At 44.9% G+C, this 24,502-nt stretch overlaps 1 protein-coding gene across 1 annotated transcript in view; it reads left to right on the top strand.

The window, feature by feature from the left end:
- Positions 1-559: 559 nt before the first annotated feature.
- The window catches only part of SNX18 (sorting nexin 18), a 52,209-nt gene continuing 28,266 nt past the window's right edge, over positions 560-24,502 (top strand). The window contains exon 1 of the mRNA XM_077462747.1: positions 560-2,186. Coding sequence (XP_077318873.1) covers positions 680-2,186 — 1,507 coding nt within the window. The 5' untranslated portion in view covers positions 560-679. The remainder of the gene's footprint in view (positions 2,187-24,502) is intronic.

Raw genomic sequence — 24,502 nt, 5'->3', positions numbered from 1 at the left:
GGACAAGGTAGATCAATGATGGAAGGAGGGACGGGATGAAGCGTTAGCTCCTGGGACAAGGTAGATGAGTGATGGAAGGAGGGATGGGATGAAGTGTTAGCTCCTGGGACAAGGTAGATCATTGATGGAAGGAGGGATGGGATGAAGTGTTAGCTCCTGGGACAAGGTAGATGAGTGATGGAGGGAGGGACGGGATGAAGTGTTAGCTCCTGGGACAAGGTAGATCAGGGATGGAGGAGGGATGGGATGAAGTGTTAGCTCCTGGGAAAAGGTAGATCAGTGATGGAAGGATGGATGAAGTGTTAGCTCCTGGGACAAGGTAGATGAGTGAAGTGCTATGTGGCAGTAGAGGGAGTTGGGGATGATGTGATGGAGGATGTGACGGTCCCCGGTCTGTAGATGATCGGGGATGGAGGAGGGATTGCCGGTACAGTGATGGAGGGGGAGGGGTGATGTCCCCGGTACGGTGTACGGTGTAGGGGAGGGGGAGGATCCGGGGAGGCGGTGGCGGAGTCCCGTCCAGTGTACGTCCCGGATGGGAGGGGGATGTGTCGGGGAGGTGGCCCGGGGAGGAGCCGGGGTCACAGTGGTGGGTTTGTTTCCTCCGGTCACATTCGGCTCCGTGTCCGTGCTGTGCCCGCCCGCCCGCTCCGGGTGTCCCCCTTCCCTCTCTCCCAGCATGGCCCTGATGAGAGCCCGCGCTCTGTACGACTTCCGGGCGGAGAACCCGGGTGAGGTGTCTCTGAGGGAGTCGGAGGTGCTGAGCCTGTGCAGCGATCAGGACATCGAGGGCTGGCTGGAAGGAGTGAACAGCCGGGGGGAGCGGGGACTCTTCCCGGCCTCGTATGTGGAGATCGTCCGGGGAGAAGCTCTCAGTCCCCCGCCACCCCCTCCTCCTACCGACACCCGCTATGCCAACCTCCCCCCGGGGGGGTACGAGCCGGCTCAGCCTCCTCCCCCCACTTACCGGGGACAGGAGTCCTTCCAGGGGTACCCCCGTCCCACCGCCCTGCCCTACCAGCACAGTCAGCCCAGCGATGACGATTGGGACGACGAATGGGACGACAGCAGTTCCACCGCCGCCGACGAGCCCGGTGGCACCCCGACCCCCGGTTTCTATGGAGGCGGTTTCCACGATTACGAGAGCAGCCGGTACCGTATGTCCACCCGTTCCGAGATGCCCCCAGGCTCCTACAACACCACCAGCTCCACCGCCTCCTCTGCCGCCAAGGGAACCGCCACCGTCAGCCGTAACCTCAACCGTTTTTCCGCCTTCGTCAAGAGCGGCGGCGAGGCGTTCGTTCTGGGTGAAGCAGCGGGCTTCGTGAGAGATGGCGACAAGCTTTGTGTGGCCCACGGTTCGAATGGGCCAGAATGGCAGGAGAACCCCTACCCGTTCCATTGTTCCATCGATGAGCCCACCAAGCAGACCAAGTTCAAGGGGATGAAAAGCTACATCTCCTACCGCCTACTACCCAGCCATACCAACCAGCAAGTCCACCGCCGGTACAAACACTTTGACTGGCTCTACGCCCGGCTGCTGGAGAAGTTTCCCGTCATCTCCGTGCCGCGCATCCCTGAGAAACAAGCCACCGGCCGCTTTGAGGAGGACTTCATCTCCAAGCGCAGGAAAGGCCTGGTGTGGTGGATGGACCACATGTGTAGCCATCCGGTGCTGGCTCGCTGCGATGCCTTTCAGCATTTCCTCACCTGCTCGGATGAGAAGGCCTGGAAACAGGGCAAGAGGAAGTGTGAGAAGGATGAGATGGTGGGAGCCAACTTTTTCCTCACCCTCACCACCATGCCCGGATCCCCGGTGTTGGAGCCCCAAGAGGTTGATGGAAAACTGGATGCCTTCAAGGCATTCGCCAAGAGGATGGATGAAAGCGTGCTTCTGCTCAACCAAACCGCTGGCGAGTTTGCCCGTAAGCAAGCTACGGGCTTCAAGAAGGAGTACCAGAAAGTTGGACTGGCTTTTAAAGGTTTGGGCCAAGCCTTTGAGATTGACCAACAGCCCTTTTCAGCCGGTCTGAACAAGGCGATGTCCTTCACGGCGGATGCCTACGACGCGATTGGGGAGATGTTTGCTGAGCAGCCCCGTCAGGACCTGGATCCAATTATGGACTTGCTGGCAGTCTACCAGGGTCACCTGGCCAACTTCCCGGATATCATCCACGTTCAAAGAGGTAACCATGCTTGCCTGTTTTGTCTATGTTGTGCTTTCTGCAAATATATATTTTATTTCAGCAGATATTTTTAAGTCAATTCAGAAAAAAAATATAGTCGTAGTCTCGCCAACCTTGTGCATTAAAGCTCTTATCAGAGTAAAGTATCACATACTTCAGATTTACGTTCATCATGATACGTCTTTCTTCACCACTTCATTCATAGGAATCATTTTACAATTGAAAAATAGCGGTAGAGATGTTGGATTTTTATAGCAAACCTTTTCTTTCTTGGAAACAAAGTGTCAGGCTTTTGTATCCTTATCAAGTGCACTGGAAGCCTCTGATCCAGGGTTTCTTAACCAGGGTTCCTCCAGAGGTTGCTGGGGGTCCCTAGAGGAATTTTTGTCTCTCAGATAAGTTCCCACTGACACTATTGGTCTCTTTAGTGGTCTGTAAGGGGTTCATTCTTTCCAATGACCACAGATATAAGGACTATTCTTCTCACTGACCATCGGACTAATATATCATGAGTTGTAGATATAGTCACTTTTAGCAGAGGTTCCGTGAGACCGGAAGGTTACTTCAAGGGTTCTGTGGTTAGACATGCTGCTCTAATCAAACCTTTCTCAGTCAGTCAGGGTTCCATTGAACCCTAGAGTACCTCCCAGTGTTTGCTAGGGGTTCCCTCAGTAATGGACCATTTCTGCATCTCAAATATATCTATATAGCCAGTAACACCTTTGAGATTTTAGGGAGTTGCAGTGACCATAAATATAAGAAGTCTTCCCTCTGATAATGTACTGTGAGCTGCAGATAGAGTAATTATTAGCAAGAGATCCTTGAGACTAGAACAGCGGTCTTCAAACTGTAGCTTGCAGGCCTTTGCTTGCATTTATCCAGCCCTTGGGGCACTACTACCAGTGACATCAACGATGTGGCACCAATGATGGGACATTATTCCTTCCACTGACAACAATGATGTGGCACTTCTACCGACAAAGGTTGGGCACTATGTCTCCCATTGACGCCAATGACGGGGCACTATGTCTCCCATTGACGCCAATGATTTCCCCCCAGTGACACCAACGATGGGGCACAATGCCTCTCACTACCCACTTTATTTTGCCTTAGTGATCTGGCCAGTAAGTCTTTATTTTTCAACTTTCTTTAATAGTACTGTCCTGAAAAAGTGGCAGTTTGAGGGTGAGACGAACCATTTACTACTGACAGGGACGCTTACAATGTTCAGCTTTTATTCATTTATGTAAAACCTTAAAACTTGCTCTAACTGCCTATAAAGTGTTAAGCCGGCCATAGACAGATCGAATTTCAGCAGGAATGGTGAATTGTGATCCCTCTATGGGCTGGCTGATTGTGCTGATGTCGATCTGTTTCAGTACAACCAGCCTGTCTGTTTATATCTGTATGTTCGCAGCTGCTGGCTGTAGTCGGTGCAGCAGTGATCATTGAATTCTGACAGCTGGGAAACCTCCCGCGGTCTGAATACAATAGCGCAATGGGAGGGATTTCCCTATTGTGTTGATCAAGCGATTTTAAAATTGCATAATGTTTTGCTTGCCTTTAGTTGAGCTTCGGCTTTAGTTTGTTAGTGAAGTCTATCGAAATCTGCTAGTCCATCTAACTCTCCCTTCTCCCTAGGGTGACAGTACCACTGTCCACGGATGGCTACATCTCCCCTGCATTGAGTGGAGACAGCCTAGGGCTTGGTTTATACTAACAGTTGGAGGGGGTTAGGTTATGTTTTTACTTCCCCTCTTAAGCTGCAAAGGCAGCCAGATGGGGTTGTACAAATGCCATGGCTATGATGCTTTAAGCCACAGCAAAACATATCAGCCCTGCCCGTTTGGTGGTACTGCCACAAAAGGCAACCCATTAAAATGGGCCGCAACACAACATTGAGTCAAACGCTGGACTGGCGGTGGGGTATTCCCATTCAGCTGTCAAAAGGCAGCATTGCCACTGGGAATGCATGACAGCTGGGCTTGTGCCGTTCAGTGAAAAGCAATGCAATGTGGATCACTCTTCAAAGAGTGACAGGTGTTAATGAGTGCAAAAACAGAATGTTTACCAGCCAGATCAACAGGTGAAAATACATGTAAAAAAAAAGCCATAAAAATAAAGAAAACTAATGCAGCCACTGCATCTAAAGATCAGTAAACTGCAATATACTGCTTTAAGCCTAGGTTTACACTTGTCCAGTGCAAATTTCTCCTCAATTTTCATCGGTTCGGATTCGATTTTTAGATGCGGTTCAGATGCAATTTTTAGGGCAGGGGCCCACTGGCATATTTTAACATTAGCTAGTTGTTAAGGAGCGGACCGGGAAGTATACATTTTGTCTTTATTTTTTTTACACAATGTAGCCTACACTCATTCACATGGGGGGGGGGGGATCTGGGGGCTGCCATTTTAAAGGGGGTTTCCAAATTCTGACAAGCCCCCTGCCCACAGACCCCCCCCCCCCCTGCCCCCCACAACCACCACTCAGGATTTTTTGGGAAGAGGCCTTTGTGTCCTTCAACATGGGGACACAATGCTTTGAGTTGGGGGCACGCGTTGAGGGCATGTTGCCTGCTATGGCTCCCCCCCCCCCCCTTTTCCCTTCCTGCCAGGCTGCATGCTCTGATATGGATTAGGGGGAGACCCCACACTGTGCGTGGGTATTTTTTTTTTTTATATATTATTAAAGTGGTTGTATAATTAATTTTTTTACTTTAACCTAAAGGAAAGCCTATAATAAGGCTTACCTGTAGGTAAAAAAAAACATCTCCTGAACCTGTACGGTTTAGGAGATATTCCACTCGCAATGTGCCGCTGACTGCAGCGGTGCATGCGCACAGAGGATTCTCGGCTGAAAGTCCGGCTGACGCCGGACCCTGCCGTATGCGGTGCATACTAGTTCATTATGCCTCATTATGCCTTTTCCTTTGCAGGTCAGGAAAAAAACAAAAAACTTCAGCGGGTATACAACCGCTTTAATTTATTTTATTTTTATTTTTTTTTCTTTGGCGTGGGGGTTTGCCTCAAAATCTAGATTGAATTTTAGCTCAAAACTGATCCAATGTGTGATTTCAGACGTGCTCCCATAGAAGACGATGAGCCTGGAATTCGCATCTGTACTGCACAGCAGTGCTCAAAAACGTACAGGCCCCTTTAAATTCGCACTGCCGCTGCACCGCACATATGTTAACCGGCTCCATAGAAAGCAGATTTGATTCACAGATGTGGTTCAAAACTCATCCCAATCCCATATATGTGAATGGAGCCTAAAGCAATTGCTGCTCGTTGCTTACTATCTAAGCTACATTTCTCCATTCCTGCCTTCTTTGACGAGAATGAATAAGTCTAGTGCATTTAAAGTAAAGCACCTACTTCTTAGGATAAAACCTGATGCCCTCTTGTCATCTGCATGATCCTAAAGAACCATCAGATAAATGTAGGACCTATAAGCCTGATCTGACCTTTTGTGAACTTGAGAAACCATGTTCCCCATAAACATGCATGCCTGGATCACTTGATGTCAGTGCAGGCTGGGGGAGGGGGATAGCACATCTGGACACCCAATGCTTGTTGGAAATTTGTATTTCCACTGAAGGGTGACTGGTGACATGTATAGGAGGTGATCTGGGTTGGATAGATTGGGTAACAATCCTTCCACGTCTGTCAGTGGAGGGGGCTTGTGTCGTAATTGAGTGATTCCAGGGTTATGAAATGATATTGGCATATTGCCCAAAGTGTTGTTTTTCAACCCCCTTTTCAGTAAAGGCTCTCTTTAAAATTATTATTATACAGGATTTATATAGTGCCAACAGTTAGAGGAAGTAAGACCCTGGTGGGTTTTACTTCCTCTTTATTTCCTTGCAAAGTTAAAGCATAACGGGTTACAATGCATTGCATATTAGCCCATTATGTGTCACTTACATCAAACCAAAGCCCACGATGTCTCTGTTGTCCCCACTAGCAGGGAGCGTCCATCTTTACCCCTCTTCCTTCTGGGGCCGCAAACTCTGGCTCTGACTGGCCGGAGTCGTGTGACGCCACTCCCATGCATGCACGCCAGTCACGGCGTAACCCCTGTTAGAAACGGCAAGATGTCATCGGCGCATGTGCTGTAGACATCGGCGCTCGGGTCTTTCGTGAATATCTTCTAAACCGTGGAGGTTTAGGAGATATTTCCAGCACCTACAGGTAAGCCTTAATATAGGTTTACCTGTAGGTAAAAGTAGTTGTACAGGGTGTACAGGTCATTTAAATTCTGACCAATCTCAAGGCACCCCGTTCTAAAATGTAAAAAAAAAAAAAGGAAACTAATAATTTCACATAATGGAGCAATATCCACACATATAGGACACCCAACATTAGAGATGATTCATTATTCTAAAGCAGGGATCTCCAAACTTTCGAAACAAAGGACCAGTTTACTGCCCTTCAAATATTAGGGGGGGCCAGAACTGTGGCCAGCGGAGGTAGAAAATGCCCTGGCATATGGTGGGAGTAAACACCGCCGTAGGCTTGGTGGTCAGTAGGAGTAAAAAAAATGACATTGACGTCAGAAAGGACTAGAGCCTCGCGTCGTCGGAAGGACTAGAGCCTCGCGTCGTCGGAAGGACTAGAGCCTCGCGTCGTCGGAAGGACTAGAGCCTCGCGTCGTCGGAAGGACTAGAGCCTCGCGTCGTCGGAAGGACTAGAGCCTCGCGTCGTCGGACTAGTGCCCCAAAGGCAAGCAAAGATTTGAGACCCCTGTTCTAAAGCAAACGCACCTTTGCACACTGGTACTGATAAGTTTCCAGTGTTTCTTTTCTCTCTGCCTCGCTCAGCTAATGTGACCCCAGTGATGGCGGAGAGGAGCAGGGGAGGAACAAACAAGGATTCTGCAAGCGCCCAATTGTCCTTATCAACCCATAATGTCATTGGTTGTTAGGATGTTGGTGGCTTGAAGGTTATAATGGTGCACAATGAAAACGTGGCTTTGTGTAAAAGGAGTCTTCATCCACCCGCTGGCTTGTATACTATTTTTTGGCAACTTTTAGGCATTTTTCCAAGGCACCCTTAAATCTGAAGGCACCCTGGTTGAAAAAGGCTGGGATTATCTATTGTACATTGGCTGCGCTGTTTTGTTTAGTTTACACTCACCTGAACAATTGTATTTAACCCCTGGGCACAGAGGGGCCGCATATTTGTGTGAATTGCTGTGCTGAGAGCACGCGCGGTACCCGCTCCTGGGACACAGTCACCAGCGCCTAACTGAAAGCTCCTGATTGCTGCTTGCAATCGGAAGTTTTCACATCACGTGACTGCCAATAACGGCAGTCGTGTGCTCTTATGGCCCCGCCCTGCCTCCCGGCGTCGTAAACCTCTTAAAGGGCCGGGAGGCGTCAGCGTTAAGAGGTCAATGGAACTTTCAGCTAGTGATGTGCTAGACTTGACAGTTGTCACTTATTTTGCCTAATAATTGCAAATCTGAAAGATTCCCAAGGCTGGCCATACATTATAATGGGAAAGATCTCTCCTGTGAAGAAAGCCACTTTATTGGCTCTCCTTTCCTCACACACTGTCAACATGTGGAGAGGCAAGCTGATAACCAGCATTTCCTATTTACACCATGATCAGCTGTGATTGGACACAGCTGATCACATGGTAAAGAGCCTACATCATAGGCTCGTTACAGAGATTGGTGATGCGGCGTGTCCCGGGCGTCAGAGCCCCACTCCTCTCCCCCTCCTCTGTGGTGCTGGCATTGTCACTGTGGCTTCATAGCCAGGCACACACTGAGCCGCACTGCACACTTTGACTGGCCAGGCAATCATCTGGGACCTGTGAATTATCCCAGATTGCTGTGAGGGGGGGCGAGGTAAACTTGCTTGCGGTGCCCCGGGAGGAAGTGGGAGCTGGAATTCGGCTTTAAAAGCGGTTACAGCAAATGTTTTTATTGTGGGATAAGCTTTTACATAAAATCTGATTATTGTAAGTACCCCTGTCAGTGTTAAATGGTTTGTCTCTGCTCTGCAACTGATTTATTCTGCTGGAGTGTTTGTTCTTTTGAAGAAAAAAAAGACTTGCTGGCTGGATCAGCAGATGAAAATAGAAGACTAAAATTGATAATGAATGCAGCTGTCGCATGTAAGAATTGGTAAGCTGCAATGTAATAAATGTTTGGTTTTAGGGGTAATACTGCTTTAAAGTATTCTATGCATTAAGGGGAAAAACCATCTGTGCTGAGCACTGTGGCCACAGCCCCTGCCTCTCTCCTCATTTGATAGATTGCTTGTGGACGAGCCCGTACGGGTGTCCCAATGGAAAGCATCTCTCCGCGTTGGCATAGAGAGGAGGGGTCTGGAGTGCCAGCAGGGGATCCCAGAAGAAGAGGATTGGGGCTGCTCTGTGCAAAACCATTACACAGATCAGGGAAGTATTGGCATGTTTTTGGTCAGCACTATTACACACACACTCACGTAGGTGAGATGCGCATCCTATGTACTGGGTGCTGGAGACTGCCACGCTTCAGCCCTCCAGTCAACGGGCTTATAACACCGATTTCTTTGGCAATGACTACCGTATATACTCGAGTATAAGCCGAGATTTTCAGCCTCTTTTTTGAGGCTGAAAGTGCCCCCCTCGGCTTATACTCGAGTCATCGCTGTCTGCCTGCTCGATCAGCGTGTCGAGCAGACAGACAGCGGCCATTCTAGAATTCAAAAGCCGCGCCTCCGGCTCCGCCTTCGCCTGTGATAGGCGGAACACTGAATTTCCCAGCAGCCTGTGTTCCGCCTATCACCGACATCGTCTCATCCTCGTACTACGGACGAGGATGAGACGATGTCCGTGATAGGCGGAACACAGGCTGCTGGGAAATTGTGTTCCGCCTATCACAGACAGGGAGGCGCGGCATTTGAACAGGGGAATGGGCGCCGACGAAGAGCGGTGATCCTGGGACGGGACCGGACGGAGGCTCGGGACGGGACCGGACGGAGGCTCGGCTCGGGACGGGACGGGACCGGACGGAGGCTCGGCTCGGGACGGGACGGGACCGGACGGAGGCTCGGCTCGGGACGGGACCGGACGGAGGCTCGGCTCGGGACGGGACCGGACGGAGGCTCGGCTCGGGACGGGACCGGACGGAGGCTCGGCTCGGGACGGGACGGGACCGGACGGAGGCTCGGCTCGGGACGGGACGGGACCGGACGGAGGCTCGGGACGGGACGGGACCGGACGGAGGCTCGGGACGGGACGGGACCGGACGGAGGCTCGGGACCGGACGGAGGCTCAGGACACAGGTAGGCTGGACACACAAGGCCACACACACACACACACACACACACACACACACAGATGGACACACACACACACAGGGATGGATGGATGGATGGACACACACACAGGGATGGATGGATGGATGGACACACACACACACAGGGATGGATGGATGGACACACACACACACAGGGATGGATGGATGGATGGATGGACACACACACAGGGATGGATGGATGGATGGATGGACACACACACACAGGGATGGATGGACACACACACACACAGGGATGGATGGATGGATGGATGGACACACACACACAGGGATGGATGGACACACACACACACAGGGATGGATGGATGGATGGACACACACACAGGGATGGACAGGCATATCTCACCCTCGGCTTATACACGAGTCAATAGGTTTCCCAGTTTTTTGGGGGTAAATTGGGGGCCTCGGCTTATACTCGGGTCGGCCTATACTCGAGTATATACGGTATATTTATTGTAGATACTTGTATAGTGCTGTCAATTTACACAGCACTTTGTACCTTCACATCAGTCCCCGCCCTCAAGGAGCTTACATTCTAAGGTCCCTAGCTCAGTGTGTGGCTGTTCCCATTCGCCAGAAGTTGGGAGAAACATGTTGGAAACATTTTCTTGATCAGTAGCTGATTGGGTGGGTCCTGCTGACAGAATACAATGTCCTCGGGGAAGGGGTGATTAAATATAAAACTAATGGTGTATAGCCAGTCTAACACACCTATGATCACCTACCACTCCAAAATACCCTCACACTAAACAAGAGGGCACCCATGCTGTATTACTGGAGCACTAAGCTACCACTTATTGCTGCCTCCTGAGACGCAGGGAAGGAATAAGCCTGGCCACTAGTGATATGATGTTGTGTAGAACGGGTGAATGCCCCATGGCTTCTATATCCTCCTGAGCAGTTGATCCTCAGTCCTGGGCACCATGGGGCTTCACCGTTATGGAGCAGGAAACCAGATCTATATTATATTAAAACCGTTCAGTGGTCAAACGGGTTTGTATCTAGGTAAAGTGTCAATGCAAGTTTTATTAATGTGTGCTGTTCCTCAGGGGACAAAGTCTCCCTAGGTTCCCACTTACGGTGGCCATACACACTTCAACATATGATCAGTTTTTCTTACTTTTCTGATAGATCTCTCATTACAGGAATAAGCGATCAATGGTCGATGATCCATTTGATTTATAACACACAGAGAAGTGGATTTTTAACCAAATGTTTTAAGATACAATCATGATAAATCATCGTGCAACTGAGTATCTCAGTGCTGCCAATCAGTGCAACATTGATAATTTTCCACTCTAGCCTATCAAATTTAAGCTGGGAATCTCTCCATTGATCCCCGCTGAGCAGTTTGATGACAGGTCGGTGTCTGCTCCACTGATGCAGAGTAGACACTGACACCTCACTGTCCTCTCTGGGCTGACGGATAGAAAGGGACCAGAAATTGTCATCTGGTCCGATCCACCAGACAGACACATGTCCGCTGGCATCCCTCTATCCATAGAGATTAATGGATGGTCTGATCGTATGCAGCAACTCACCCTAGCTCCACCGCACTATGAAGGAATAGAGAGCTGAGTTTTAGGCTGGAACATCCAAACCACTTCAGATATGTAAAGAAAGCCGCACACAAAAGCTTCTTCTCTGCAAACGTTTATTCTAGCACTGACTGCAATTGCAACATGACAAACACGTTAGTTTGTCATGTTGCAATCGCTGTCAGTACTGGAATAAACATTTGCAAAGAAGAAGCTTTTGTGTGCCAGCTTTCTTAAGATGGTCTGATCGGATCTGCTGAAAAACTGACTGGCGGGCCCGATCGGTTTCAGAGGGCCTCATGCTTATTTGATTGTTTGATCTTTTTTAGCAAATTGCACATAAACTGCATAATATAAGCAAAGTGTGTGTGGCCACCATAAGACTATCCGACTAAATGTGAGGTCGGACAGTCACCCGTCCTCCTTCTATGCCATCCAACAACACAGCTGGCAAAGAGATGGTGGTTCTGGCACATCCCACTTTTCTCCATCTCTAAGCAATTGCATGAGACAAGAGTGTTACTGGGAATGCAGGGAAAGGAGGCTTGTCGCTAAAATGTTCCAGACAGACAGCATGTGCTTGGGAAATTGGCATCTATCAAAACAGCCAGCTCTTTGCCAGCTGCGTTGTCGGAAGGCTGTGGAGGGAGGAGGGGTGCTTTCTCCGATTATATAATTTTATATTAAATGTAATAAACATGTCGTGGTGTTTGTTTTTTTTTTTGTTTTTTTTATAGGAATAATTGATTTTTGGACTGGACTTGTTTGGTTTGCAATATGAAATTATTAGGCTCCATGCACACTGAAGCTGATAAACTGCAGTTTATTGGAGTTTGGGCGTTTTTTGTAAAAGCCCATAAACTCCACTCTATGTTAGCCTATGTGTCCATGCACACATGGACGTTTTTCAGCTTTAATGAGCAGTGGAGTTTATGGGCTTTTTTCTGAACGCCAGAAATTCGCGTTCAAAGTGCCGTTTTTCAGCGGCAAAAAACGACAAACGCTCATTAACGTTCATTAGTGTTCGGCATTCTATTTTTCAATGCATTGTGGGATTTTTGGAGTGTCCTCTGTGTATTTTTATAAAAAACGCCCATTAACGCTAACGCTGTAAAACGCTCATTAACGCTAGTATAAAACGCTGTTAAAAGCAGGTTTTTCAACCAGCGTTTTCTGCCAGCAATCTGGCGTCCAGAAATAGCTTTTTTGAGCTTCAGTGTGCATGGAGCCTTAACTCTTGAGGTCTTACTGAGAGAGAGATACATACATTATATGTATTCTCCACTCAGTTTGAGTGCGGCAGAAAGTATATATTTTTCACTGCTGTTACAAATCCTAAAAATAATAAATAAGCCCTTGCTCATTTAGATGAGTGAAGCTATGCAAATGATTTCTGGCCAGCTAGGCATCCATTCCCAGCACAGGTACATCCTAACAACATGAATTCTTCTTGCTGCATCAGTTACCCAGTTTGCTTTTATTAGCCTGGGCAAATGACTTCCCTTTTTAGATCAGTGTGACGTTGGTTCCAGTTACTATATTACTAATATAAAGTAGCTCCTCTATGTGGTATTTGTGTGTGCTCTAACCCAACTCAACTTTCAGTTTAAATCAGCAAAATATATCCCATGTGCATCAAAGCACAAGCTGTGCAATGTCTTAGTTTTTATTTTATTTATTTTATTTTTTTGAAGTAGCCACATCCTGAGTAGAAAAACCTATCTCCTGCCAGCATGCTGCTCTCTGTATGGAAACAGTAGTATCTATGCAGAGGTCCAGAACACTTACTGCTGAGATCTTTTCAGCAGGGATCATGATCCTTACCTATTGGAGAGCTCTAGCCAAGGTGGAGGAATAAAAACATGAGTTTGCCCTGTGACTTTATATGAGGTGCAACACACACAGCCACTAAATACATAGTAGACATGGTTAACAATTTGTTAATGAATAAATACAGTTCTCGTCACATTACTTGGAACACAGATGACATTTCGGCCAAAAATTGTGTTATCGGCATTAGGCCATGGTGCCGATAATGGCAGCGAAAATGCACCGCGATTTTACGTCGATTTTGGGCCCATGTTACCATGCTGTGCTTATGGGGTTTTTCATAGGTCATGTGACTCAAAAATCACATCAAAAATATAACACGGGTGCGTTAATGATGCTTTCTTGCTGCATTTTTAACACATTTGAACTGTCTTTTGTCTTCTGCTTAAAAAAAAAATAAAAAAAAAGGAATTCTGGGTTTTTAAAAACCCCAATTAGTACACCCCCACACAAAACGCTAAACAGTTATTACATTTGAGAAATGTCTCGCTGTTTAAGAGATGTGACTGAAATTTTGGGAATACAGTTTTGTGATTCAAAAAATGCAGCTTTTATTGTGGTAAGGAGGAGGCGTTAGAACAGTGATTTCAGCATATCCTCTTCTATCTCTAACTGTAATCGGGCTACATTTCCCATGAATCCTTGGGATGGGAGTGAATGTGGGAGGGTACACTAGGCTTGTACATGTAAATGTGAACTCGTCCACTTCAACATAAATCACACCTCTCATTCTGCAGCCAGAAAGCCATACATAACACACGGTATGATAGGTTACAGCCTTATAAATGCAAACCAGAGCCGAACGTCTGGGACCTTCACCAGAGCTGAATGTAAGTCTCACCAGTGCAGAGCGGGGATTGTTATCAGTATGGATATACCCTTTAAATCTGCAAAATACATTCTAGGAGCTCCTCCACGCCGCCTGCTATCTCCATGCAGATTGGGGATTATTATCAGCAATCAGTTGTATGACACAGCAGGGATCTCCCACTGTCAGGTATAGTATATGAGAACATAGATTGCTGATGCCCTGCCTCCCGCCATTATAATTGGCAGCGCACTGTGCCAATATTGGAGATGGGAGGCGGGGCATCAGCGATCCATGTTCTCATATACTATACCTGACACTGGGAGATCCCTGACATTCCACACTTGTGGTTTTGTGGACCACCAGACAGGGAGGAGGAGGATACTTCCTCCATGGGCGGGACAGACTGGGGGTGGCTGGGAGACCCCCTCCGCCCACTACAGGAAATAGAACTCCCTGCTCGGCTTTCAGAGCACTGCAAGGCCGCTGGCTGAGCTGAGGACAGGGATAGAAGCCAGCGGTCACGAGGCAATAACGTTTTTAAGCAAGTTCAACAGCCTATTACAGAGGAACTACAGAGCTCAGAAGAACATGGATGACAAAGTTGGTGAAGGTAGGAGATCAGCAACAAGGACATGGTGGGGGGGTGGAATTTTGGCTGGAGTTCTGCTTAACAAAAATTCATCAAGCAGGCTTTTTAACACCACAATGTAATCACAACAGACCACTGTGAAGACTTACATGGTCTTTGTACCTTTGGTACAAAGGTGACGATAATGGGCAACGTTCAATTCATATTTATTTACATTGATATTAATTAAAAAGTCAAATATAATTCTATATAAAAATATAAATATTTTTTTAAAACTAAATTTCGGCCAAGTGCATCCTGCATTTTCGGTTTCGGTACAAACATTTCCATTCGGTGCACCCCTAGTATTTGGTGGCTGTGTGTGTTGCACCTTATTTAAAGTCTCAGGGCAAACTCCTGTTTTTATGGATATATTAGGGATGGAGGTTCACTGCTGGGGGAACCAGACCACTTATTTTATTTTTTGCTTTAAGGCATGTCGGACCTCTGCGGAAAGACCATTGCTTCCATAAAGAGAGCAGTGGTCATGTGGCCTTACTTTATTTTTCTATGCAGACACAGGGTGGTTCCTTACTTTTGCCTGGGTTTTCAAAAAGCAAACTTATTTGAGATATCCTGTTCAGACTGAAATAGCGTTGTGGCTCTGTACATATTCTTTTTATTAGGAAACCAAAGGAATTGGCGTTGTTGTTCCTATGATATTGTGCCATGTATCTCCCGATATGGATTTCTTGTGGCTGTTTTGGTGGTGACAAAGTGAGCTGACACTCTTATTAAAGTAGACTATTTGTGTCTATATCACAGCTTGGCCTATGAAAGGGGTGCTGTGCTGGCTGTGCAGGGATAGGTAGGAATGGCTTACAGTTCTTTCATTTCTGTGCAATTCTGTATAAAGGGGAATGGTGAGTGTGTTCTTCATTACACACTGCCTCTCCCTCCTTAGCTATGTATGCTGGGGATGAAGATAAAGGGACACACCACACTCCTATAACCACCTCTTCCACTCCTCCTGTGTCTTTTTTTTTTTATTTTTTATTTTTTTTTATACAGGTAAAAAGGTGAGATTAGGAGCACTCCCTTTAATAGAGTGCTCCTAATCTCAGCTCATTACCTGTATAGAAGACACATGGGAGACATAAATCTTGCTGATTGATGGGGATCAAATACTTATTTTCTCATTAAAATGCAAATCAATTTATAACTTTTTTGAAATGCGTTTTTCTGGATATTTTTGCTATGTTTCTCACTGTTAAAATGAACCTACTATTAAAATTTATAGACTGGTCATTTCTTTGTCAGTGGGCAAACATACAAAATCAGCAGGGGATCAAATATTTTTTTCCCTCACTGAATGGTATGATCCTTTTTGCAAAAGAAATGCAGTATCCCTTATGCAATAAAATACGTACCTTCCTGTTTGCAATCCTCTACATAATGTACACAAAGCTTTGCTTGCATTTATATGTCCGCCACCGTGCCAGTCCTGCACAGCAGTGATGTCATCCCACACCGGCCAGTTGAGACGGCTAAAGACTGGCCTCCAGAAGGAGCTGGGCAGAAGATGCTGATGCCAGCAAGGGACCCCATGGGCCTCAGGCCATTTAAGAATAGATAGATTTTCCGGACTTTAGTTCCACTTTAAATATACTTTATAGCTCCTACGCTATATTATATGCTGTACATTATGTAAATTTCCCTCATTTTTTTTCTTTTGTGTATACCTCTGTACATTATATAGACTGTCCAATATATTTTGTATACTGCCCTGCAATCTGTAGGCTCCCCTATATTTTAATTTATGCAGACCCTCCTGTATATTGTGTGTGTGTGTGTGTGTGTGTGTGTGTGTGTGTGTGTGTGTGTGTGTGTGTATATACAGCCGTACATGATGTAAACCCTCCCCTATATTTTATATACAGCTGTACAATATGTAGACTCTCCCCTATATATACTGCTATACATGATGTAGACTCTCGCATATATCTTATATACTGCTGTACATTATATGGATTCTTGTCTATAATTTATATATTGCTGTACATTTATATAGACTCTCCCCTAAATTTCATACACTGCTCTATTATATAACCCCCCCCCCCCCCCCCCCATGTATATTTCATTTACTGCTGTACATTATGTACACTCCCCCTATATTTCATATACTGTCTACATTCTACCTGTTATTCATGCACTTATCTTTTCTATCCCCAAAGTAGGCACTTTGACCAGGCTTGGGCCTTCCTATAACCTTGAGGAAAACCAGAAATTCCCAGCTCTAAAAATCCCACCCACATGACCCTAAACCTATAAACATCATGGCGAAATAGGACATCTTATCGACTGTTATGGCTTTCTCAGCCGTCTGTCCTTCAACAGACATTCACATGCGTTAACTAAGTGGTTTCTGACAAATGCATGTCTGAAAGCCATTCCTGGGACTGTGCTGGTTGACAGATGTGTGTCCCAGAAGGTCTTTTTTTCGGCAGAGCTCTTGGTGTTTGTGATTTCACAGAAAGTAGGTCTCCTTTTTTTTAACCTAATCTGGTTAGAGATTTGTTGGGTGTCTGTGTTTGCTCTGTAAACCTGGGGATCTAGCGAGGTTTGAAGTGTCCTGAGCTGCACTGATCCTGCAGATTTTCATAGCAAGTATGAAGTTATTGTCCTCTCCCGTGGTCTGACCTCAGCAGTGAAACTAGATGCCGGTCCTACAACTCGGCATCACGTGACGGCTCTTTGTGTGCTGAAAATCCGTTTTTCCTTGAACTGTCTGCTATGATTAAATTCCAGTTAGGATTGGAGGATATTAGACCGTACTGGTACTCGGCCAACAGCTCTGACTCTTGTTATTCAGAAGTTCATTTTTCCGACAAGTTTGATCATGTAAGGCCAACCATAGGTGGGTTGACCTGGTAGGTAAGCAGACTGGTATCTAATTCCAGATCCTTCTGCATTCTAATACTTTTGTTGTTTTGCGGATCGCATTGCTTCATTTTTCCACCGGAAAGAAAATGATTTATTGGTTGCCTGTCTGTTATTAGAATCTCCACAAAGTTGAAGAAACAACTTCGAGTAACTCCACCTTCACTGAGAGAAAGCAATTCCCACCGGCTGATCTATGTACAGCCGTGGCTAAATGTTTTCAAAATGACACAATCTGCTGCTTCAGTGTTTTTCAATATTTTTGTCAGATGTTACTATGGTATTCTGAACCATAATTACAAGCATTTCATTAGTGTCAAAAGCTTTTATTGGCAATTACATTAGGTATATGCAGAGAGTCAATATTTGCAGTGTTGACCCTTCTTTTTCAAGACCTCTGCAATTCCCCCTGGCATGCTGTCATTCAACTTCTGGGCCACATCCTGACTGATGGCAGCCCATTCTTGCATAACCAATGCTTGGAGTTTGTCAGAATTTGCAGGGTTTTTTGTTCAGCCGCCTCTTGAAGGATTGACCACAAGTTCTCAATGGGATTAAGGTCTGGGGAGTTTCCTGGCAATGGACTCAAAATTTTGATGTTTTGTTCCCCAAGCCACTTGGTTATCACTTTTTGCCTTTATGGCAAGCTGCTCCATCATGCTGGAAAAGGCTTTGTACCCCATCAAACTATTCTTGGGTGGTTGGGAGAAGTTTCTCTCTGAGAATGTTTGTTTGTTTTTGTGTCGTTTGTTATTCATGGCTGTGTTCTTAGGCAAAATTGTGAGGAAACCCCACACATGAATGGTCTTAGGAGGCTTTACTGTTGGCATGACACAGGACTGATAGTAGTGCTCACCTTTTCTTCTCCGGACAAGGTTTATTCCGGATGCCCCAAACAATCAGAGAAAATGACTTTACCCCAGTCCTCAGTAGTCCAATCCCTGTATCTTTTGCAGAATATCAGTCTATCCCTGAGGTTTTTCCTGGAGAGAAATGGGTTCTTTGCTGCTCTTCTTGACACCTCGCCATTCTCTAAAAGTCTTCTCCTCACTGTGTGTGTAGATGCCTTCACACCTGCCTGCTGCCACTCCTGAGCAAGCTCTGCACTGGTGGTGCCCTGATTCCGAAGCTCAACATACTGTAGGAAACCATCCTGGCACTTGCAGGACTTTCTTGGGCGCCCTGAAGCTTTCTTTACAAATGCAGTGAGAATGTGTTTTTTTTTTTTTTTTTTTTTTTATGCCATTAAGTTTGTTTTCATGGCACAGGACTTTGCCATTGATTGCAATTCATCTGATCACTCTGGAGTATATGCAAATTGCCATCATAAAAACGGAGGCAGCAGAATTTGAAAATTAATATTTGTAATTTTCAAAACTTTTGGCTACGGCTGTACATACATTGCAGGGATGTGAATATACTTTGTAGCAGTCTTACCTTTTAGTTGCTCTGAAGAAAAAGTAGTTTGGTTAACCATTTCCTTTTGTATACTGATTCTGAATGAGAGGGTCTAGATCAATATAATCAGTGCTCTGGATAGAGACAAGTAAAGTGCCTTGAAAAAAGTATTCATACCCCTTGAAATTTTCCACATTGTGTCATGTTACAACTAAAAACGTAAATGTATTTTATTGGGATTTTATGATGGTTTTCAGAATTGTTTACATATAAAAAAAAAAATATGTGAAAAGTGTGGCATGCATTTGTATTCAGCCCCCTTTACTCTGATACCCCTAACTAAAATCTAGTGGAACCAATTGCCTTCAGAATCTCCTAATTAGTAAAGAGTCCACTTGTGTGTAAATTAAATTCAGTATAAATACAGCTGTTCTGTGAAGCCCTCAGAAGTTAGAGAACTTTTAGTGGTGAACAAATGGCATCAAGAAGGCCAAAAAACACACCAGGCTGGTCAGGGATAAAGTTGTTGATGTTTAAAGCAGGGTTAGGTTTTAAAATAAAAATAAATTATCTCAAGCTTTGAACATCTCATGGAGCACTGTTCAATCCATCATCCGAAAATGGAAACAGCATGGCACAACTGCAAACCTACCAAGACATGGCCGTCCACCTAAACTGACAGGCTGGGCAATGAGAGCATTAATCTGAGAAGCAGCCACGAGGCCTATGGTAACTTTCAAGGAGCTGCAGAGATCCACAGCTCAGGTAGGAGAATCTGTCCACAGGACTATTAGTCATGCACTTCACAAATCTGGCCTCTATGGAAGAGTGGCAAGAAGAAAGCCATAAGATGTCCCATTTGCAGTTTGTGAGAAGCCATGTGGGGGACACCGCAAACGTGGAAGAAGGACTTCTGGTCAGATGAGACCAAAATTGTACCTTTTTGGCCTAAAAGCAAAACGCTATGTGTGGCAGAAAACCAACACTGCACATCACCCTGAACACACAATCCCCACTGTGAAACCTGGTGGTGGCAGCATTATGTTGTGGGGATGCTTTTCTTCAGCGGGGACAGGGAAGCTGGTCAGAATTGATGGGAAGATGGATGGAGCCAAATACAGGGCAATCTTAGAAAAAAAGTTGTTAGAGTCTGCAAAAGACTGAAACTGGGGCGGAGGTTCACCTTCCAGCAGGACAGCGACCCTAAACATACAGCCAAAGCTACAATGGAATGGTTTAGATCAAAAACATATTCATGTGTTAGACTGGTCCAGACATAAATCCAGTTGAGAATCTGTGGCAAGACTTAAATTTGACACTCTCCATCCAATCTGACAGAGCTTGAGCTATTTTGCAAAGAAGAATGGGCAAAAATGTCACTCTCTAGATGTGCAAAGCAGGTAGAGACATCCCCAAAAAAGACTTGCAGCTGTAATTGCAGTGAAAGATGGTTCTACAAAGTATTGACTCTGGTTGAATACAAATCCATGCCAAGCTTTTCACATATCGATTTGTAACAAATTGTGAAAACCATTTTATCATTTTCTTTCCACTTCACAATAATGTGCCACTTTGTGTTGGTCTATCACATAAAATCCTAATAAAATGTATTTGTTTTTGATTGTAACATGACAAAATGTGGGAAATTGTCAAGGGGTATGAATATTTATTCAAGGTACTGTACATACACTATAGAAGACTATGATTTGTTCATATTTCATGTCTGAGGTTTACAACCACTTTAAACCATTGAAAGTGTTTTGTTTATATCTGCTCGATGAGGACAATTTTTCCCCTGGCAGAAATCCAGTGAGCTCCTGTGCTCCCTGTACAATCGCAAGCCGTGTTATCAGCACTGCCCAGTTCACCTCTGTGAATTCTGAACTACAGAATACCTTTTTAAATTTTTTTTATTACAGGGACAAAGTGGGTTGGGGAGGGTTTTCTATAGTCCTAACACCCTTCCTGTGATAGGAGGACAGCTGCATCTCCAGAGATGCAGCATGTTGAGCGTAGCCACTCATATCATATAGACCTAGCGACTGACTCACAATCTGGGGTTAGCAGGCGATTGGGAGACAATATGCTGCCCTCCCGTAGACCTGTTTTGAAGAGTGATTTCACATGGAAATTCCACTGTGCAACATGCAGGTCTTTTGAACATGGTTGCAGTGTGGCCCCACCTATCAAACACAACATGTGTGTGCTTTATTTTTATTTTTTTTTTGCCAAACTGACTGACTGTCTGGTGGCCATTGCCTGGTGTCAATAGCCATCTGAGGCAAGTTAATAATGCACCATGATTGCCAGTTTTTTCCACCTGACCATGCTCATTTGAAAGCGGCCTAGGACAGGAAGCATTACTGTCAGGATCACAAAATGAAAATAAAAAGCTTAAAAGAAATAATGTAGCTATTACATTTAGGGATCGGTAAGCTGCAATATATTAAATTTTTTTTTTTTTTTTTCTTGGGTTTAGATATCCTTTAAGTTTTTTTTTTTTTTTTTTTTTTTAAATTGTCATGTTGCCTGTTTGTTAGTGGTGATGTTAGACTGACTGCCTCGCTCATGTACAGCATCTGGCCACTTTATTATTATGCCATTCAGGATTCCTAGGTACTTTTGTCATTGAAGTTATGTATGTTTGGTGTGTGTTTTTTATTTTATTTTTTTTCTCATTGCAGTTTGCCATTACAAATAGATGTCTATGAAATGCTCACCTAGACGCAACATTATCTACAGTATCTCTAAATATAAGCAAAACTTGAAGGTTTTCTATTCTCAGTACTAGATGTAGTCCACTGCGTTTTTGTAATCTGCATAAAAAACACACGCACATTGTTTTCTGTGGTTCTAGTTCACATCAGTGCAGTGTGTTCCAGGGCACCCGCCCACATTCACTACAATTCTAAATAGATTTAAAGCCAATATGTATTCTGCTACATATTTTTGGTAAAAAGAATCCCAGTTCACGTATATAGATTGGTTTGCCTGAAAGTTATAGCGTCTACAGACTATAGCATATTTTTATTTTATGAGCAATTGGCGGTGGTCAGCGACTTTTACCATGATTTCAATATTGCGGCAGACAATCGGACACCTAACGACACTTTTGAAACTTTTTTGGGGAACAGTGACACCAATACAGCGATCAGTGCTAAAAATATGCACTGTCACTTTACTATTGAAACTGACTGGGAAGGGGTTAACATCAGGAGCGATCAAAGGGTTAACTGTGTTTGCTTTCTCACAGGGGGGGGGGGGGCGGGGGTGTGCTTGTACTAGGGGAAGACATGAATTCATGTCCCTGTCCCTTTTGGAATCCATGTCTTCCCTCCTGACAGAGTGGCGATTTACGTACCGAATGATTGGTGCATTCTGGTGGACATGGTGTCCGCAGTACCCACCCATTGGCTCCCGCTGTGAATAATCACAGTGGGGGTGAGCCCTGTAGCAGTATAATTGCCACAGGGCAGTTGTCATGCGGTTAATAGTTACAGTTTTCATCTGGGAAAAAAAAAATCAGAAGATCCAGACTACGCATGCTTGGAAACGAAAGGATACATTTAAAAATAATACAACACATCAATTCCAAAGTTATATTCTGTCATGCAAGAATTTTCGTAAGTTGAGTGGCCTCTTAATTTAAAAAAACTAAAAATGTACAAATGTTCATCCAATAAGATTTCAAATATACAATGTAACCAATTGATCTAAGAATTAATAAATCCTGGAGGTTAGGCTAGAACTGGACCTGGATTGGTACAAGGCTGTCTCTAAATGCCGACTGGGAACCTGGAAGCTGCAAAAACGAGAGGGGTGGAGAGATGGGTGCCAAGCAACAATACAGGCATTCCCTCGAGTTACAAACATCCAATTTACATGGAGCTCGTACTTCAAAACGGAGGTTGCGTAACGCCACACTAAACCTGGAAACCGCCAGGCGGCCATCTTGCTGCTCACGGAATGCTGCCACCTACTGTCCTCCCGGACCTGTCGGCAATCCCACATCACTGCATGGCCAGTTAAAGTGTTAATAAACTTAAAAATGCTTTTTTACCCTAATGCATTGTTTACATTAAGTTAAAAAAAAAACATTTTCCATGTCTCTATGCCCCCCCCCCCCCCTTTCCCTTTGTGAAGACTAAAGCCCCATACACACTATCAGTTTTTCTGCGGATTTTATTTTTATTTATTTTTTTTCTTCAGATTTACCAAAACCATATAATATGAGGTCAAACATTAGGAGTTTCAATTTGTATGCAATCAGGCAGGCCCTTGCACTACATGGTTTTGGTAAATCTGAAGATGAAAATCTGATGATGTCTATGGGGCTTTAGAGAGGGGAGAAGAGATCGGCGCTGTGCAGAGCTGCATCTTTTCTCCCCATACTTCCTCTTTACACAGCATTCAAGCAGCAGCAGGGGCCATTGGCTCTTACTGCTGTCATAGGAAGTGGGGGATGGGACTAAGTCCCACTGTGTAAGTCTGTGGAGTGTGGTGCTATATACACACAGCTCAGGAGCGCAGACTACGCTCTGCTCTCTCCATAGCTAGCGGCTGACTATGGTGGACATAAAAAGAAGAGGAGGAGCCAAGATCGCCGCCGGGGATCTCAGAAGAGGAGGGTCGGGGTCACGCTATGCAATACCACTACACAGAGCAGGTAAGTATAACATATTTGTTATTTTAATAATAAAAAAAAAAAACTTTAACCCTTCCCTATGCTATCCAAAATGTAAAAATGATTTTTGTGGCTGGAGTTGCACTTAAATGTATCTGTTCCAAGTTGCATACAAATTCAAGTTGAGAACAAATCTACAGGACGACGAGTGTAGATAATTCTTTTTATGGAGTAGAATTGATCAGTAACACTCACAATGGCAGATAGTCTCCTGAATCAGGTCTATCATTTGTAGCTGCACCATTTATTCTCCCTCTGCTTTTATATATTTCTATTCCAATAAAAATATTGTATACTTATTTTTTACTTTGATAGGCCCTTTGGAATCAGGATACATGGCTGTGGGCCCACAATTGTTGCATGCCCTGTCAACACTGATATAACAATACCGTGTGTAGATAACAGTGCTGTGGGACATTTCACATTGTTCTGTAGAAAACTTTCAGTGCCGGGTAGGTGTGGAAAGGATAAATAACTATGAATTTAGGATCGAATAGCAAAAACCCCTTTGTTTTTGTGTCAGGTGATTGTACAATTCGATTTAGAGGTAGGTGTATTTTCTGTGTATTTGTGAAGTCTAGGTTTGCTTTTTTATAATTGTTATAGATCCATGTTAGTAAAATATTGAACAAGGAACATTGGGGGTTATTTTTGAAAGGTAAGTCCACTTTGCACTGAAAGTGCACTTGGAAGTGCAGTCGCTCTAAATCTAAGGTGTAGATCTGAAATGAGGGGAAGCTCTGCTGATTTTATCATCCAATCGTGTGGAAGCTAAAATGCTGTATTTTTTTTTTTCCTTGCATGTCCCCCTCGGATCTACGACTGCAGTTCCAAGTGCATTTGTAGTGCAAAGTGGATTTTCCTTTAGTAAATGACCCCCAATGGTCTAATGCTTGGCTCTGGGTGTTTAGTTTAAAGTGGATGTAAACCGGAAAAACTTTTATTTTTATTTTTTAAGGCTTGCACCTTGTACAGTATAGGATTTCATGTCATCTGTGCACAGTCTTGCCAAAAAGAGTTAATCCAGTTCAGAGCAATCCTCTTATCTTTTTTCAGTAAGATAAAAATGGACACAGAGAAATGGAGTTGGTTCTTCCCCCTTGCTGTGAGTGACCAGTGATTTCCTTATCATGCACCAGCCTGATAGAGGCATTCTGTGTATTTTTCATCCCTCCTCCTTTCTTCTCCAGTTCTCCCAGGATTGGCTGCTACACACCTCAGCATGATTGGGCACGCAT

Source organism: Lithobates pipiens, unplaced genomic scaffold (genome assembly GCF_037356315.1).
Source record: "Lithobates pipiens isolate NorthernLeopardFrog02 unplaced genomic scaffold, aLitPip1_a1.2 Scaffold_3, whole genome shotgun sequence".
Taxonomy (NCBI): Eukaryota; Metazoa; Chordata; class Amphibia; order Anura; family Ranidae; genus Lithobates; species Lithobates pipiens.
This window is presented reverse-complemented; position numbering and strand designations above follow the sequence as displayed.